Genomic DNA, 19,632 nt, shown 5'->3' on the forward strand with positions numbered 1-19,632 from the left:
TTTCTTTTCCAATATTAGCGCATGAGCATGCATAGGTGTACAGATTTGATGAATATCTGACATGCGTGACAGTTCATGTTGCACAGTCAAACTTGAATTTTACCCAGTACTGTATTGATATCATGCAACCTGTCATCATTCCTGCAGATAAGACACTACAACATGGCACAAGTAATGTCAATGTCACCGGTTCGACTGCCAGGGAATGCTAAACTGATAAAATGTATACATTAAATGTATAAATATAATATGCTAAGACAATAATGTAAATAGCATAGGCCAGGTGATTTATGCAAGATTTCTCCATTTAATCACAATCAGTCTAGGAGAAACAAATGAGATATTAAATACATTTCTTTTATAAATTGCTTGCTATGAAGAGTGGTCAGAGAAAAGAGTTTTCTTAATCAAGCTTAATCATGACATATTTTGTAGAGGTCCTAAGTCTGTGATAAACTTTAAATGGTGATGTAATGTCCACTGGTCTGAATTTGATATATGAATGTACAATAATATTTGATTGGTATTTATTTTATATAGCATTGCAGAAATACACACACACACACACACACACACACAAAACAAAGCAATGATGTACTTTTTAGGATTTAGAAATAGGATGTTATTTTCATTTTTACAGTCTTGCTTCAAGCCAATCTTATAACTGACTGTAGCTGTCTCGCATGAAATGCCACAACAACTCAGTTAGATTAAGTTGAAGGCTTTGACCTGTCAAAGCACAACAGTTCTTCTACTTAAGCTTTGCAATTCCACTTGAATATTCCCTTGTTTAAGATCTTTTTGTGTGGTATGACCTACTTTCCATAAAGCATAATCTCATGGATAGACACATTGACATTTTCCTGTACAATATATTACTATAGTCCACAATTCATCAATTCTTTAATGGCCACAAGCCATCCTGGTTCTCAGACTGAAAATAAACAAACAAACAAAAATTTCTAACCAGATGTCATTTTTTGAATGTAGCATTTGTTTCTGCTGAAAATAATTTGTGTTCCCTGCAAGGTGAATTCATGAACACTGACATCAGCCAGTTTAGAATATGCAAGGAGATCTTTAGATGTGTTTCAAGCCTTGCTTACAGAGAAATTAACAACCTAGGCAAAGGCAAAAACAGTGTTGAATGTCTTTAATTTATACAGGCCAGTGTTTTTAATAATGACTTTGTGACCTTAAAACACACACAAATTTGTTTCTGACCAGTGCGTCTTTCAAATGAATGCTGTTTCAATTTACAATGACAAATGAGACTGTATTCGGTACACCAAATACACTGCCTGATACAGCATGTGTTCAGTTACACTCTACCTACTAGTTACCTCAAATTTATGCAAAATTAATGCAGGAATTTTATCATTTTAATGGGTTTACCATCTTTTTCACACCATCATAAAATGCAAAAATTGCTTCGAATAAGTTTATAATTGCATGTGCTGGCTTCTGAATGCTAATCTCTGACTTGCATATTGATTTTATATCAGGTTAAAGTATTAGGGAAATACGAATGACTATTAGAATATGAATATCTGAAGTTCGCATGAAATTGTAAGTTACAACAGCAGTAACAAACTAAAGCAAAATTAGTCGTCCTTGAGACGACTCCACAAGCGTGTGCAGTTAGGCTTGTCATGCTCGTTTCATTTTCAAACCTAATTAAACAAATCCTCGTCTGAGTCATCTCACACAGAGGGCAACACATAAATTTGCATCCTTTTACATATGCATGAACAAATGCTAAATCCCTGCGTACATAATCAAATGCCTGTAAATATCACTTTATTTCTGAAACTTTTGTCCTATTGTTTTTCATCTCCATTAGATTATACCTAAAGACAACGAGACGAGGTCCACACTAATGTACAAATACATCATCCACGAAGATTCAGTGCCCCTTAACAACAATAATGTCATTCAGGAGGACACATATGAATGGGCACTCAAGAGCTGGTCCCAATGTTCAAGACCTTGTGCTGGAGGTAACGTTCAACTCTAACAATCTCTTAGCTCTTCTAGGTTACTCAAATATGTACATTTATTTGAATTGAACTTTTCATTGTACACATTGTTTCAATGCAGCTTTACAGAAAATCATGATGTTAATATTTATAATATCTTAAAATCTTCATGCCTCATTGTCACATTTAGCAGATTATTATTGGCCAATAATATAGTTTACATTTTGCAACAATAAATGCAATCAATTTGATCAGTGTATCAATTGCATTAAATTGTCCAATAATTCAAATGTTCAATGTTACTGTATACAGTGTCACAATTTTAACATTTAACAATTTTAACATAATAATTGCGACACCCAAGAAACAACATCTGGGTCTAATGAGTTTCTTCTGGTAACATTATGCATCATGGTTCTTTTTGCTCTTTTGTTTTATTTCATCTTTAGGATTCCAGTACACCAAATATGGGTGTCGTAAAAAAGGTGACAACAAAATGGTGCACAAAGGCTACTGTGACATCACCAAGAAACCCAAACCTATTCGAAGAATGTGTAACTTACAGGACTGTACAAAACCAGAGTAAGTCAAATTGAAACAGTTTCTAACAGCACACAATAACTGAAGTCTTTTTCACTGAATTGGAAGGTAGAATAGGTTGTCATGGTACAGAATCTGATTTCCTATTTCATCACATTTAACTCAATCTAAACATCACTAAATAATGTATAAGCACTCATGCTTCACCATTCTAGCCGTGAGAGCTCTGAGCTGGATTTTCATTGCTTTATACCATTGGGTATTCTTGTTTCATTCATCTCTCTTGTCAGAGGCAAAGAAGAAATCTTCAGCCACAGCCTCACAACTTTCTTTCAATCTTTCTGAAAGAAAACCAGAAAATATAATTGTAGTAGTTTTTGTTTTGTTTTTATCCAACATGTGTCCATGGCTGGCTTTTATGATTAACACATGGAATGTATATACTGTATAAGAGTTATTAAGACCCTTCTGCATCAACCTACACAAGTCACTGAGCGCGCATCATCTCAACACATCTTTTTTATTTAAATATGCACAGTACTGTAGGTTGTGAATCCTTTATATTTTTATCACAACACCACAACCTGATAGCGTTGAGAGTTTCTCAGTACTCATATTTCAGAAAAGAAATAGAAAAAACATTGAATTTTTTTTGTGTTGTCTCAAGCAGTTATTCTGCTTTTATGAGCCATAGCCACATCTTTCATAGAAGATGAAATGCTCTCCGCTTTCTGCTGTTCATAGGCTTATTGTTTTCACAAAAGATCCAGCTGTTTAATAGTCATATCACTGCTTGAAAAATATTTCTGTGAAGTGTTTGTGGAAATTACATTGTTACCTTAGTTTAGTCTTCCAGACGAATTACACTCGAACTGAAGGGAGCTTTTGTATTGTTTATAGCCATTTATATTGCTCTGAATTTTGCAGTCTATCCACTTTTTTGTGTTGGGCATCACATTGTTTTAAAAAGAGATTGGGACAGTTGAGGTTTTGCAGATATGCTGGTAGTAATGTCACAAAAGGCATGGATATGAATAAATTAATTAGGTTCATCTTCATATTTCCTCAACTGTTATAAATGCACTTTATAAGATCTAAATTAAGCACTTGAGCAGTCAAGGGTATAAACAGTGTCTGTGAGAGTAGAATAGGTGTCATGTTATTTTAGGTGAAGAGATGAAAAAAAAAAAAAAAACAATTAAAACGAGCACAAGCCATAGGCTCAGACCAAACACACTCAAAGCCCCCCGCTCCCACGAAAACAAGACATGACAGGAGTTTCAGGGCTGTGTCACAAATCCACAAATAAACTAGACTGAAGTGACAGGACCCTGACACTAGGTCTACTCATAAATTGGAGTTAATCTCCTGCAAATATGTTTTTATCAAGATATACTCACTCTCTATTGGAGTGCAAGTCTCTGTGTCTGGAGCTTTTCATTAAGAGGGAATAAAGTGGATGCCGCCACCTATTAACAGCTGGCTGAACTTTATAAATCATATATTTGAGACTGCTAGATATGCTAAAGGAACGAACATATTGTTATAGATGTTTCAAATGAGTAATCACTTCCTTTGATAAACTAGCATCAGAGTGACTAGCACTGTAGAGCTCTGCAGAATAAGGACACTTAATGGGATTAGAATTAGAGCCTCTGACATGTGATAGTCAGTTGTTTACTCTCCCACATCACATTGCATATTTCCTGCTGAGAGGAAAGTCACATCATTTTGATTATGCTTTAGACTTTCTCATAGATTATACTTTTAATGTGGCCCAGGAATGAAAACTCTGTGAAGATTGAGGCATTATTATTCATTATATCTCTTAACACTTTTGAAAGTGAGAGCAATATTTCTAAAAATCATAAATAGGATTTGAAAAGGTGCACAAATGAATATTTTTGGGGGGTTAAAATGAAAAATATATAAATGTTAATGGTTAACTGCAGGATCTGTTGCAAAATCATTTCATTTTCCTCAAACTGAACTGTTGCTGGAGAGCCAGCTGCTGTGACTCCTTCCCATTTCAATTCTGATATTTCCTCTGTCTTCCCATCTGTCACTAGGGCTCCTCCTCCTTCCCATCTGCAGAGGATGAGATTGTGCCTGCAGTTCTTCCTGCATTTCCCTTTTCCCATTCCCTCTGCATTCACTTGTCCTAGTTTTTATTTAGACTCTGCAGGTGGTGGACATTTTAGTTTCCCTCGCCTCCCTATTAATATGTTTTTGTTTTTTGTTTTTGCCAGAAAATCTGTGGAAAATAATTCAATATGGTAAAATGTATCACCTTAAACCAATAAACTATTAAAACTAAAACTAAAAAAATAATGAACATGCAGGAGTTGGGGATTGTATCTATTCTGCAGGTCAGCCTACAGCTTGGTATCATAGTCAACATTCTCCTCACTCTGCTGCTTAGGTTTTGGTGGCTTGTTTTATTAACAAGCTTGGAAGAAAACCTATTTCTGCCCAGCATTGTCCTCAACAGGCAAAAATGGTTAATTCACTTAAAGAAATGAAAGATCCTTCATCATTTACTCACCCTCATGTTGTTCCAAACCTGTATGAAAAAGTGCAGAATGGACATCCTGTTATATATATATTAAAAAAATAATATATTTTTGTGCACCATGACAGATAGAATGTCATAATGGTTTCAGAAGATGGGAAGGTGAGGACATGACAGAATTTTCTTAAGGCTGCACAGTCTTCACTTCATCTTATCAGTTATATTTCTATTTAAGCCACTATATTCAGCAGACAACCAGGCTTTTCAAAAAGCACCCTAAATCCAAACTAAACACTCCAGTATGGTTAATTAATCCTGGAAAATGAGACGCTTTCCAGGGTTCGTACATGCCACATGTTCTTTAGTTTCTAATCACATCTTTTAAAGAATGACCCGTAGACTTCCTCACATATTTATTTACCTAAAAAAGGCATTAACCTGCCTGTAACGCATTGACTTCCTGACCATGTCATGTGGCTGTTTATTGTATTAAGTGCTTCACTGCAATCAAGCATGCTGCTTGTAACAGTTAAAACCACATGGATACTAGCTAGAAGAGCAGTATTTTGCATTAAGCCATAAAAAAATATTTTTATGATTAATGTAACTTAATTTTAATATTTTAAATCAACTGTTATATTTAAGCAGATGCCAGTGTATGTTCAAGGTGAATTACATAAGAGCAATAGTACAGGCTGCACTGTTTAATTACTGTATGCCTGTTCACACAGGTCGATGATGCCTCTGCTGATGCCCCACATTAATGACAAATTCAGTTCAACTGCAGTGCCAATGTTAAAAAGACCTTCATTTCACATAATTGAATTGACCCAACTGAAAGTGTTCAATGCAGCAAATCCAAAATCAATTTTGAGTTTTGGAATCTTTTACGGTCATTGCAAACCTTCATGACTGCTATTCCTATTCTATGGAAGGCAAAAGATATTTTAAAAAATGCTTGTAATCAGATGCATCCCACTTTTAGTTCACCATGTCATATTACTTTACAAATACATGGTTTATAATTTTCGTATTGTAAAAAAAGAGATTATCACTGAAGAGAATAGGCCTAGATTAATTAAATAAAATAATAAAAAAGAATAAATGAATTAGTTTGTGATAATGATTTGTCTAATGATAAGCTTAAAGTGACAATTGACCTAAAAAGGATTCTGTCATTTATTACTAAACCTCAAGTTGTTACAAATGCAAACAGGTTTGAAACAACTTGAGAGTGAGTAAATGATGACAGAATTTGAATTTTACCTTGAACTATCCCTTTAAATGTGTGGTATAAGATGTTTTCCTCCTATGAATTTAAGTAGAGGTTTGGATATGAAAAAAAAAAAAACTATTCAATACATCAAATCTTAGATAGCAGATTCAGATTCATTTGTCTTCTGACAGATGGATCACAGAAGAGTGGGAACATTGTACTAAAACCTGTGGGAGCTTGGGATACCAAATCCGCACCGTGCGCTGTGTCCAGTTCCTTCATGAAGGCACAAACCGCTCCATCCACAGCAAGTACTGCAGCGGGGAAAAGCCTGAGATCAGGAGGCCATGTAACGGAGTGCCCTGCCCTGCCCAATGGAGAATCGGGGCCTGGTCAGAGGTATGTTTTTCTCAAGTCACATGATGTTTTGTTGCTATGAATACAAAAGCTGACAAGCTTTTTGAGAGTAGCATTTGGGAAAGTGAGAAGATTGGTTCAATTATATTCTGATACTATCTGCAAGCAATTTTCAGTGTAATTGGGCTTAAAATCATTGTGAAACTAAAAAAATCTCATCTGAAGATTGTGTTTAACACATCCTAAGATTTTGTTTGTTTGCTTGTTTTGTTGTTATAGTTTTTTTGTTTTTTTTTGTTTTTTTTTGGAGTGCCTAGCAAATAAACAAATTAATTGGTACTTTTTACCTTGAAATTAGAAGCATTCTCTTGCACTGACAATGTCCAAGCAAGGCCTGACAGTTTCATTGATTTTAAGTCAATGATTCTGATTCACCAAGAGAGTCATGACAGTAACCTCATTATCTAGCTGTGTCAGAATTTGAAGCTAAAATCCAGGCTTTGAGTGTTTCATTGCCAGAAGACTTCTGAAGATGTTAAATATTATACAGAGATATCGAGCTCAAGCAAGTGCGCTGCAGGTCAGTGTAATCCTCTATTGAACCAGTCTGTGTGGTATTGATTCAACACCAAGCTCTGACAGTGAACAATGAGTCATTGATTTGGCCGTCTGTAAACGCACAAACTGGACAGAATGCATGAGTATGCAAATTGGCATGTGCCTTATGTCCAGTTTGTAGTATAAATAGTGTTCACACTGAAAATTCCAAAAAGACAAAGTGCACTTCAAAGAAATGTTTGTTTGAAACTTCATGTGCTTAATTGTTGCAGCTTTTCTTACATAAGGGACAGGGAGAAGCTATCAGACTCTGATGCAAAATAACTTCATAAAATGGTTTCTGTTTCTGCAGTGTCACTTAAGTTCTGCTCCTCATAATTACATTAAACATCAAATATCTTCTGTTTGACTGTGATTGTGTACTGGATAAACAAATTGCTTTGTGCTTGTGTATGACACAGTGTTGGATGTTAGAAGCCATATGTTTTTTTTCTGTAGTTTGTAGACTCAACTTCTTTCTTATCTCTCAGTGCTCAGTGTCCTGTGGAGAGGGTGTGTCTCAACGTCTGGTCACATGTCGCAGTGGAGATCAATGCACCGGTGAGAAGCCTGAGTTACAAAAGACCTGCAGGCCAGGACCCTGCCATGGTAAGATAACGCAGATACACCATTGCAAATTATGAAAGCCAAAGCAAAGAATTGGTTTGAACAGAAAGCAACATTGGGACAACAATCTGCACTCAAGAGATTTTATAAAGTCTTGAATGTATGATCTGTGCATGTTGTTTATTAAAAAAGAAAATAAGATAATTAAAAATATAGTAAAGTGCACAAATGCATCTGCATTGATGACATTATTCATATATGGTGCTCTTGACCACAGTCAGTTTCCCAGAATGCTTTCGTGGTCTGTGAACTTCTCAACTGTTCTCTGGAGAAGGTTTTTTACCCTGTCTCAGTGGAGAGTTTTTATTTAGTCACACATCATGTATGAGAAAGCTATTAATTAGATCACATAATGCCTACAAGCTGGAAATTAACATGTTTTTTGCAGTGTTTCTGATTCATGAATAATGTACTCTCTTTCAAAATATCTTCCCAAAACCAGTTGCTTTTCTGAATCTCATAAGCAAGAAATTTTACATTTATCTTATTAACAGTGTTGGGGTAGTTACTCAAAAAATTTAATTAGTTACTAGTTACTTCTGTAAATTGTAATGAGATTACTTTACTAGTTAATGCATGTTGAAAGTAACTTCACTACGTATTACTTTACTTTTTTTAGGGCCCTATAAAATCCGTTTTATTTTTTCCAAATACCGTTTTCCGTAAAAATAAATTCTGGATTCAGTTTTTTCAGTTTTATTTTTTCTCAACTCGTCTTTAATGGTTAAATTTAAATGTATTCATCAAAAAGCATGTCTAATTAATTTAAATCATAACACTTACTCATTTTCACAGCAATTTATTAAAAGTTTAACAAAAATGACGTTTAGGGCCCTATGAAATGTTTTATTTTTTCTTCACCATATGTTCTATTTTTTAGCATTTAGTAGTAATTATTTAAATGCATAAGAACACTTCATTTATTTTTATTTTTTTTCTTCTTAAAATAGCCTTATGAAATGTTTTTTCCCCTCAGAAATTCTGTTGTGTATTTACATTTTTCTGGGCATCAAATGAATGCTTACAAATCTGAGTATGAACAATAAACACAAACTATGCAGCATATAGCATACAGTGCAAAAACAGTGCAAATGATTCAAAAACTACACACAAAATGAGTGAGAAATATTCAACAGAAAAAGAGTGCAACAGAAAAAGAAATAGTGCAACTATCTTTATGAAGTATATAATTATATAATGATTTACTTAGTATACGTAATAGACATAATATGAATGATCGATCCGTTGGCTGTAATCTGTGTCAGAAATTTTACCGGGACATCGCCTAGCGACCCAAGACATAAATTCCAGTGCTTTATCAGATATGTACCACTGTTTAAAACTTTTTTTTTATTTGTTTTACGTTGAAGTACTCTGTCGAGTGTTTTTTGTGCTTTTTCTGAGAGTTTTCTCATGCAAATGTGTTATTGTGTGTTTGTATTCAAGCACTCACGACAGACTTTACTTTCACTTTGTTTTCATTCATTTTCCAAAGCAATATGTTAAGTGGAAGTTCAAAAGGCTACTTATTGGTTTAATATGGGACAGTTTGAACCAATCTGGGCACGGGGGTGGGACTAAGTGTCTACAATCATTTCTGTTTGGCTCAGAGGAATGAAAGCATTGGTTTCTTCTGATGAATCAATGTTGTGAAAATGCGATGACGTAATCAAGTACACTACGGCGCCTCTGAATATCCAAATGAGATATTCCAAATGAGCCGCGGGCGGCTGTCTCAGTCTTTGAGGGTTAAGGGCTAAGATCAATTGTTATCGGGAAACCCGGCCCAGAACTTTACACACAGAAAAACACGGCATGTGTAACGCAGGAAAGCGCGTTCCTATATTCTAGTAAAGTACTGAAGTTACCAATATTATTAGTGTAATGAGTTACTTTACTTCGTTACCCAAAAAAGTAATATAGTTACTGTAATCTGTTACTTTGTAACTCATTACCCCCAACACTGGAGATTAATGCAACACGTTTTACTGCCATGATGCGTAGTGCCTACAGCTCAGAAAAAAATCACAGTTCATTTCCAAACATAAAAGACTAACTTTATTCAAGAGACCTCATTGCTTTCAAGAACACTGGTCAGCCTCATATGTTAGAACACAGCAGACATCACTATGAACAGCACTTTCTTTATATCTGCTTGCATGATGCTTGCTCTAATTCCTTTTTAATAGCTTTACCCACATCTGGTGGTAGTGGAAGATTAACAAAACACCAACCCTTTACAAATGGCACGCTGCTTAACTTTTCAGCTGTGTACAGTATAAAGCAAGGCATTTTGCTTCTTTTCAATAGGAAAAGAAAAAAAAACTAAATTGTGGTTCATCTGGTGACAACAGTCTTAAACCAGCTTGAACTGGAATGGCTATTTTTATGACTTGCATTAACTGAAAGACCCCAAGACTTTTGCATTTATTGTGGGCTTTTTCTTTTGTATTGAATGGTACAGTGAAAGCAGAGTAGAATAATAAAGTAAAGCTGAGGGGATCAGGAAATGATCCAAATCCGAGTGAGCCACACATAAGTGTCACAATGTAATCTACAGTGTTTACTCCACTGATTTATCAGTAATTCTGGAAAATAAAGGGATAGTCTACCCCAAAATTCTGTCAACATTTACTCACCCTCATGTCGCTCCAAACTTGTAGTCAAAAGGGATAATAACTGGTAAGCAAACGATAGTGAATACTGCATTCGGACGTACATTTTAAAGTAATCTTTTCTCATAGTCACACAGCTGGTCAGGATCTATGAATACTAATACAAGTTTAGTCACACTGTGTGATTGATTGCCTGACAGCTTACAGTTTATTCTGCATTTGTTGCTTTTAGCAATAAATAAATCACTGCTGTAAATGCTGGTTGTTTTTTAATTCAGTATATTCACGCACAAACCACAAGAACGGTGTTGTGTGCACAACATTCACACACACACAATGGTGTTCAATAGGGTCGAACTATATATATATATATATAGTTATATATAAAAAAAAGGAGATTCAGAAAAGTTGAACTGTCTGGCCAAATTAGATTTTGAGGTAGCCAAATGGAGATAGTCCATACCATGGGTGTAAATTAGCATCATTTGTTTTGCTTTTGGCATCTGAGGAGTGTGATGTCAGATGTAATATAAAGATTGACCATGATAATGTTGAAAATGTTTCTTTTGTGTTACACAAAAGGGAGAAAGTCATATTAATTTGGAATGGCATGAAGGAGAACTAATGGGTGACCTCACATTGTGGTCCAAATTATTAAGTGAAATGCTGTCATAGTTGTGCATGGACAGCCTATTTTACTGCATGTAAAGGGACATTGTTTCTTCAGTGTTTGGTAATATTGGTGACATAAAGACCCTGAGTATTCAAGAAAACTGAAATGTGGAAAAGTTTGAGAAATAAAATGTAAAAAAGCCTTCTGTTTCTCTGACAGATGAGCCATGCGGAGGAGACCGGTCCATTTTCTGTCAGATGGAGGTTCTGGCTCGTTATTGCTCGATACCAGGTTACAGCAAGCTCTGCTGCGAATCTTGCAGTAAGCGAAGTGGCACTTTTGCTCCTCTTCTGCACGAAGCTGCTAAGACGGAGGAGGAACTTCGCTTCAGTTCAGCCTCCCAACTTCTGGAGACACTCTCAGCCTCTGTAAACGGATCTCTGAAAGTCCCTCAGCAGCAGCAGCACCAGCGGGGATCCTCGTCACAAAGACAAATTGCCAAGCAGACCGCCACTCCCCCGCCTCGCAAACTCAATACCGAGAACAGCAAGACTCAAAAGCGCCTCAAACCCGGTGCGAGGAATCTGCCTGCAATGACGATTCATAGCTCGTGGAACAAGGTTAAAGATGCATCATGGCAGCTGGAAAGTTTCCAAGAGAGTCAGTGGCCGACAGCACCATCCGAGGTGGAGAGATGAAGGCTAGTTTGTCTCTTTCTTCCTCTTATTAGTTTGTTGTAGACATAGACCTTTAACATTCATCTTTCCCTTCACATCCTCCTCAAGCAAGAGAGAGTAAAGTGCTGGTTCACTTTCAAATGTTCTCAATTCCCCCGCCAGCAGTATTTGTTGTTTAAAACACACTTGTCAGTCACACATTGTTGTGATGGGGAACATGCCAAAGGAAGTTCTTCTGATGATCCTCTCAGCAGTCTGGTCCATGGGGGTTTGGTGCGCGTACACAAAGAGACTCCAGTGGTGCTCATGAAGAAACGCTTGTAGTTGTATCCAACTTCACAATCTTTAAAGTCTTATTTTTACCAGGTCCAAACATGTTTGGCCAATTCATATTTATGAACGTTCCTGTAAATACTGTATATGGGAAATGTCAGTATTATTTTATACAAAATAAGAATAAGAGATTCAGGAGCATTATTGGTGCTTTTTATATTAAGAACACCATAATAATAAGGTGCTATCATGTGCTATCAGCCATGAGTTCAGCACTGAAGAATATACATTCCAAACAAGTGTGAGCCCCAGATTTACTTTTCATTCCAAAAGTATTTCATTCATGAATCAGCCTCTCAGCAATTCATCGACCAAATTAATTCTCAAAGACCGTGAGACTGTTTTTTTGTTTTCCTCCTCATCTCCCCATGATTCTCTTTGAGACTTGCCTCTTAGATTTCCCTTTTTTCTGTGTTACGAGTTTACTTTTGCAGACAGAAGTTTGTCTAGCCTATGATCACACTGAACGTTAATATCATGCCAAGCAGCTTCAACATGATGTAGGAGACCCATCTTATATATTGTGAGATGAATTGGAAATTTGAGCTGGAATTTGGGGGTGTAAAGCTGGACTTTCTGGAGATCTTATACTGTGAGACACTGCACAAGATATCTCACTTGAGGGAAAGGCAAGCTATTTATTTTTATAATCAAGGATTATATCTCAACCACGATGCATCTGACTGCAATCCCAAGGAAACCAGTTAGTCTATCAGTGGAGTTCATAACAGCACGCACACGTTCACCCGTGTGCCACTGTAAAGTGATTGTAAATACCATTGAGAACTTTAGAGTATTTATTAAGTTCAACATCATGTTTTATGTGACACATTATCTGTCACTTCAGACCATAAATACGGACTCCCATCAAGTAGTAAATGTAGCTCTCAAAAGTAAACACAGAAACAAAAGTAGACTTATGGATAACCTTATTGTTGTTGCTTTAACTGCCTTTTTAGTTCAAATGAGACACATGCTCAGTTTTTGAGATGTTATAATAAGGGAAAGCTGTTTCACAGCCATTTTAGAATAGAAATATTGTAGAGAAAATCTGAAACAAAGCTGTCATTTACAGTGATTCATTTTGTCCTTTACCCACAAAATCCCCCAGTCATGCACAAAACTGCTATTACAGTTAATTCGTAGCTTTAACTGAAAAAAAAGAGACAAAATTATAGTGGATTTAGATCCTCTGGATTACACAAAAGTCATATCTGCATACAGATCAGTAGCAGTTATCTTTGGACATCATTCATTCGATGATGAAAGCTAAGGTGAACATTGTGTGAATCACAAAATTATTATTATTATTTTAATCTTTGTTCACTTTCTGCTAAATAAAAAAATTGTTGCAAATATAATCGACAAGCTTTCGGAGACCCAAAGAATGCGAGATAGTTAAATTGACAATCCCTAAGCCACAGACTGACACCCAACATAAAGGATTAAAGTGTATTTATCCACACTATTCCATGTTTGTTTAAGAGTTAATTGTTGTTCTGGCATACGTAGACACTTTCCGTTGCTAACTGCTTACAGTCATTGCTTTTTGTTTTAGTTTGTACTTTTGTTAGTTGTAATGGAAGTGTACACTACTGAGGCTGTTTGTTGTATTGGGGAGCACATAGCAATAAAGAAATTAATAAATACCACACTGTCTCTTAAGTGTAATATTTTAGGTTTGCTTTATTTTTATTTATTTATTTTTTCATTAAAGTTGAACTTATATTTCCCCTTTTCACTACTAAGCCCTTACAAGACTCTTAACAGTAAAAAATAAAAATAAAAAATCAGTTTTAAATCCTTGAAAATAATGTGTTGGTCAATGTTTAATAAATCCTAAATAAAGTTATTATATTAATCCTAAAATCAAATGTAATGTAATCAATTTTTTTTTGGTTTGCACCCTTGCTAGCGTTAATACATTAATGAAATCTGTGATGAGAAATGTTCATCAACAAGGTTTTTTTTTTTTTTTTTTTGACAGTAATAAGGTCATAAAACGATGACACTATATCAACATGCAATATTGTTGAAAAAAAGATGAGACTAAAACGTAGTTAAAAAAACTAAAACTTTACCAGATATCAAGTCCCCCAAACAGAGCTTTTCTGTTAAACACATACGTACTCTTCCCAGCTTTTTACTTATGCAATCTGACATTAAAATCAAGCAAAATTATATTTTTTTAAATATTTTTTAACGTTATACAGTAAGATGAAAATGTTTAAGTTTCCACTGACTAAAATGCTCAGACATTTAGTCTACTAAAAGTTGACTTCAACTAAAATAGGAGACATTGACTAAATATGATAAAAACTAAAAGTTACATCTGACACAAGATTAAGACTAAGTTTAAAAATAGCTGACAAAATTGATACAAACACTAAATGCAATGAAATTGCTCTTGATTGAAATTCTCTTTGTTCTGTCACAGTGGATGCTAACATAGTAACACTCAGTTGAAGCCAATCATTTCTATTAGGCCAAACATTTTCAACATTAAATTGCCTGAGAGTGCTTCCCTGGTGCTGTATATGATGTTCACATAAAAGTATAATCTAGGCTGCCTATTCAGTTTCAAACTCACCATACCTGCAGACTCAAAATTGTTGCAGTATATGAAAGGCTCTAATTTCTTTAAAGACCCATTCAGACTAATGTACCAAACATCAGGACATTCGTTATTTTCTGAATGGTATTTAAAGATCACTAAGATCACACATTTTCATGAACAGACATTGTGATGAGTGCAGAGGGGCAGAAAGCCATGGAAGCCGAGCGAGGCTGGTGCAGTAAATGATAATGAGCGACACCTGCGCCACTTGTCACAAATATTCTAAATAAAATCTGTATGAGTAAAATACTGCAGAATCCACTTGTACAAAAGCAACCTCTAAATCATTGTTTTTGCAAAATGTATTGTATTTGATTTTATTTACATTACAGAAATATACTTAAAATTACATTTAAGTATACTTGACTTGTACTTACAAAAATTCTATATACATTTGATATATACTCATAGAATCCTTGTTTTCATTATTATATGGTAGAAGGCACTCGTACACATCTTCTACACAGAATTTCCCAAAAAAACACAAGTGAAAAAAAAAGAAACAGCAGATAATAACACATGTAATCAAACACGATCATCTGACATGAGACAGCAAAGAGAACGAAACACAGGCTTGATCGTTGATACATGAAATGGGGGATGAATTCTCCTGTATGCTGGAGGAAGATAAAGGTGGACTGCCACCGGTCTAATGATCTTGGTGACAGTGAACGGGCCAATGAATTTGGGAGCAAGCTTATTGGAAGCGGAGAGGAATGTTCTTGGTAGAAAGCCACACTTTTTGACCAACGACGTAAATGGAAGGTTTAGATTGGTGGCGATCGGCTTTAGCCTGTTTCCAATCAGCTTTAGCCTTTTGCATGCCCCCACTTGGAGTAGAGTCTTGCGGGCTCCAGTCCATGTGCGGTGACACCTCTGGACAAAGGCAAGAATGGAGGTGACCGCAACTTCGGATTCCAGACTGGGAAAAATTGGTGGCTGGTATTCTAAACTACACTCGAATGGAGATAGGCCCATCAATGACACTGGTAACGTATTGTGAGCATACTCCACCATTGACCGTTGTTGGCTCCATGAGGCAGGATTCTTGGAGACCAAACATCGCAACACCCTTTCCAAATATTGGTTGGCTCTCTCGGTTTGACCATTTCTCTGGGGATGAAACCCCGAGGACAGATTGACAGTTGCTCTCAGCAATCTACAAAATTCTTGTCAAAATTTGGACGCAAACTGGGGTCCCCTGTTGGAAACCACGTCTGTCGGAAGGCCATGTAAGCGAAAGACGTGATCTACGATGGTCAAGGCTGTCTCCTTGGCTGAGGGTAATTTGGACCACGGTCAAAATGGATGTCAAGGTGGTAAGAGGTGAGGCTTGTTTGGTTGAAGTTGCAAATAAAATGCTGGTAGAAGTTAGTGAACCCCAGAAACCTCTGTAGGGCCTTACAAGAATCTGGACTTGGCCAATCTACCACAGCCTTAACCTTCTCAGGATTCATATGCATTCCCTCAGTCGAAACGATGTAACCCAGAAAAGGAACAGACTGTGCATAAAAAAATGCATTTCTCCACCTTGACAAAAACCCCATTCTCTAGCAACCTCTGAAGCGCTCGTCGGACATGCTCCACGTGTTCCTGGAGAAAAGAGGAAAAAATCAATATGTCCAGGTTAACATATATGAACTGATCGACCATATCTTGCAGCACATCGTTGACAAATGCCTGGAAGACCACTGGGGAGTTGGACAAACCTAAAGGCATGACCAAGTATTCAAAGTGCCCCCTGGGGGTGTTAAAAGCGGTCTTCCATAGAGCCCCCTCCCTAATGCGGACCAAATGATAAGCATTAAGTAAATCCAATTTCGTGAAGATTTACACTCCCTGCAACCTCTTGAAAGCTGAAGACATCAACAGTAAAGGATAAATATTCTTTACCATGATGCGGTTCATTCCCCGGTAATCAATACGAAAAAGGTCGCAGAGATCCATCCTTCTTCCCCACAAAAAGAAACCCCATCCCCGCTGGAGAAGAGGAAGGGCAGATGAACCCTATAGCTATAGAATCAGAAATATAGGGACCAGGGGTGTCCAAGAACTATGGCTGCAAGAGGTGAGTCTAATATATAAAAGGAGATGATCTCAGAGTGGTTGTCTGACATGATGAGGTTAATTTCTCCAGTGGTGAGTGAAATGGTAGGAAGTTCTTGGCCTTTGAGGGCATTGCAGTGATCCTGTGTGTGAGTGGTTTGAGGGGAATCTGAAGTTTGTGCGGCAGTGCATTGTCCATGAAATTACCTTCAGCCCCGGGGGCCAGAAATGCTTGCCAGTCGTGGGTGTGTGCTGACCATCTCAGTCTTACTGGGAGGAGCATAGATGTGGATGAGGTCTTCTCAGTGGAGATCCTGGCCAATAGTAGCCTCATACTTACTATCGGGCTTGGCCTTTTACCGGACAGTTGTAAGCATAAGGGCCTGCTCCACCGCAGTAGAGGCAAAGGCTCTGGGATCTCCACCTTTCCTTCTTCCGGGAAAGCCGAGCTCACCCTACCTGCATGGGCTTGTGATCGTAGATGGTACTGACTGCATCTCCCCCGCTGATTTGTGGACCAGCAGTTCCTCTAAGAATATGACTGGGTAGGGTCCGTCTACTCTACTTGGGACAGTCGCGCATCTACTCTCAGAGCCAACTCAGAAAGTCCATTGAGAGATGTCAGAAGATCCAGGGTGTAGATCTCTCTCTGGAAGCGGTCAGCCAACCTATGCAGGAACATGTCCCACTGCACTTCCTTGTTTTCTCTGCCTCTAATGTTCTGAACTCGATGGAAAAGTCAGAATCCGATCTCTCTCCCTGTAGCAGGTCCGCAAGTATTCTGGCCACCACTCTCCCAGCGACGCCTCCAGCGATGAAGAGGGGTTACTCGCTGCTTCCATCTTGTTGGTCAGATCGTTCTGTCAAGAATGGATGACAGGAAGCAAAATGCAAGTAACAATTTATTGACAGAAAATAATATGTAAGGCTTCAGCTGACGGCGGGTGCCCCAGGGACATCGATGGACAGCACAGGAAGGGTGAGATTGTAAATTGAGTGTGCTGGTAAAGGATGATGAAAGATCCAGATGATGATGTAATCCACAGCGAAACACGGAACCGGAACAAAACCACAAGACTGAACCGCTGAACAGGAGGGAGACAGACAAGCAGCACGGAGGACCTGAAACAACAATCTGACAAACAAGAGACAAAAGGCAGGGCATTAAGTAGGCTGTGGTAATGACATGCAGCTGCCGCTAAACACTGATGATCAGAGGTATGCCCACATCAAACAATCAGCATAACAACATCAACATGAGACGAGCAGGAATAATGCATTCATGAACCATGACAGTAACTGTTTGCTGTTGCTCAGCTTCTAAATCTGACCTCAGAAGACTACAGAGGGTAGTCCAGACTGCTGAGCGAATCATTGGTCCAACCCTCCCTTCTATTCAAGAACTGTACTTATCTAATGAACACTTGATAATAACTGTGGAACACACTACATTATATTTATATACGCTTACACTTATTTATCTAACACACATACTTAGTGTACACTTAAATTTTGCACATAATATAACTGTACATACATAACTTCTTTTTGTAATATACCTGCCATACAAATGTCAATTTGTATATTGTCTTCCTTACCTACTTATTTGTATTTTTTATTCTTTAATTATGTGTTTTTGTTCTGTCGCTGTCATTATGTTGCACTGCAGAGCCTCTGTCACGAAAACAAATTCCTCATATGTGTAAACATACCTGGCAATAAAGCTCATTCTGATTCCGATTCTGGTCAATTGCAGCATGAAATATCTCTTAATAAGAAGTGTTGTCAGTATTAGCTTCATAATGTAGCACCTTCTCTCTATGAATTTGTGAAAACACAAGCAGACACAGTATAAGTATATATATTCATTTCTTAACCAGTAAGGTATTATTAACCTGCTGCCTGGAAATATAGCTGTGCTCAGATAGAGGAAAATTGGCAGGACAAGATTTGTCCCACCCAAAATTAAAAACTAACAGCACCATGTTTTATCTTTAGCCCTGAATCCAATATCCTGCTGAGCTCTGAGAACACATACTGATGTTTTATCTGCTGAAGAAGTGGCAAATATGTTTACATGATATCTTGCTAGAAATGTTTTAGCCTATAGTTGTGAAACATATTTTCATTGATTTTTCTATTATTCACCAACATCCTACACAAGGCTGCTGATTCGAAACAATCACTTTCAGTAAAATTAACCTCTTGTGTTGGGCTGATTCCTGCAAAGCCCTCATTTCAGGAAACTAAATCAAAGTTTGTATTATCTCTGTAATGATGGGTGTTCACAATGTGAGCACGATTGCCTAGTAAAAGCTAAACTTGTGAAAAGTTTGTGAATTGATACTGGGGTCAAAGTTAGAACTAACCTGAATGGCTTCTTTTGCATCTCTCCAGTACACTATATTTTATTGTCAAATTATTGAATTATTGTCACCAGTCCTTCTCCTTGTCTCTATATAATACACGTTTAAGTGATTTAAAAGCTACGAAATTTGAGTTTACCTGGGTTACTCGTTGGGTTTCTGGTTTTCTAACCATCTTTCATTTCATATTCTGCAGTAATCAATTATGTAGAGTAGGGTTCTCTTACAATAAAAAGGTAAACACAATCTGTCCATGATGATTTTGTTATAAAAGCTCTCCTGTGTTCTCACAACGAGGTAAAATACCTATGTGTAAATGTGTTTTGAACATGAAATAGCTCTTCAAATGCATGCAAATCTCTTTGCCGTTCTGTGCATCATAGTTTCTTCACTGACCAGGACCTGCATTTCATTCAGTTGTGCTTTCTGCTGTAGTTCTTTTAATAATGGTTCCTCAGCGAGGGTGACAGAATGCTGAGTCGAGTGTCTGTAGTTGAGAGATAAGCCCAGATACTTGAGCAAAGTTTTACTTCTGCA

The 19,632-nt window shown here is 37.1% G+C and overlaps 1 protein-coding gene across 1 annotated transcript in view; it reads left to right on the forward strand.

The window, feature by feature from the left end:
• LOC113079115 (A disintegrin and metalloproteinase with thrombospondin motifs 3-like) overlaps nt 1-13,718 on the forward strand; it is an 89,903-nt gene extending 76,185 nt beyond the window's left edge. Inside the window, exons 18-22 of the mRNA XM_026251322.1 lie at nt 1,844-2,000; nt 2,429-2,561; nt 6,439-6,646; nt 7,693-7,810; nt 11,276-13,718. Of these exons, the coding sequence (XP_026107107.1) occupies nt 1,844-2,000; nt 2,429-2,561; nt 6,439-6,646; nt 7,693-7,810; nt 11,276-11,754 (1,095 nt within the window). The 3' untranslated portion in view covers nt 11,755-13,718. The remainder of the gene's footprint in view (nt 1-1,843; nt 2,001-2,428; nt 2,562-6,438; nt 6,647-7,692; nt 7,811-11,275) is intronic.
• Nucleotides 13,719-19,632: the final 5,914 nt, after the last annotated feature.

This window comes from Carassius auratus, chromosome 5 (assembly GCF_003368295.1).
Source record: "Carassius auratus strain Wakin chromosome 5, ASM336829v1, whole genome shotgun sequence".
NCBI lineage: Eukaryota > Metazoa > Chordata > Actinopteri > Cypriniformes > Cyprinidae > Carassius > Carassius auratus.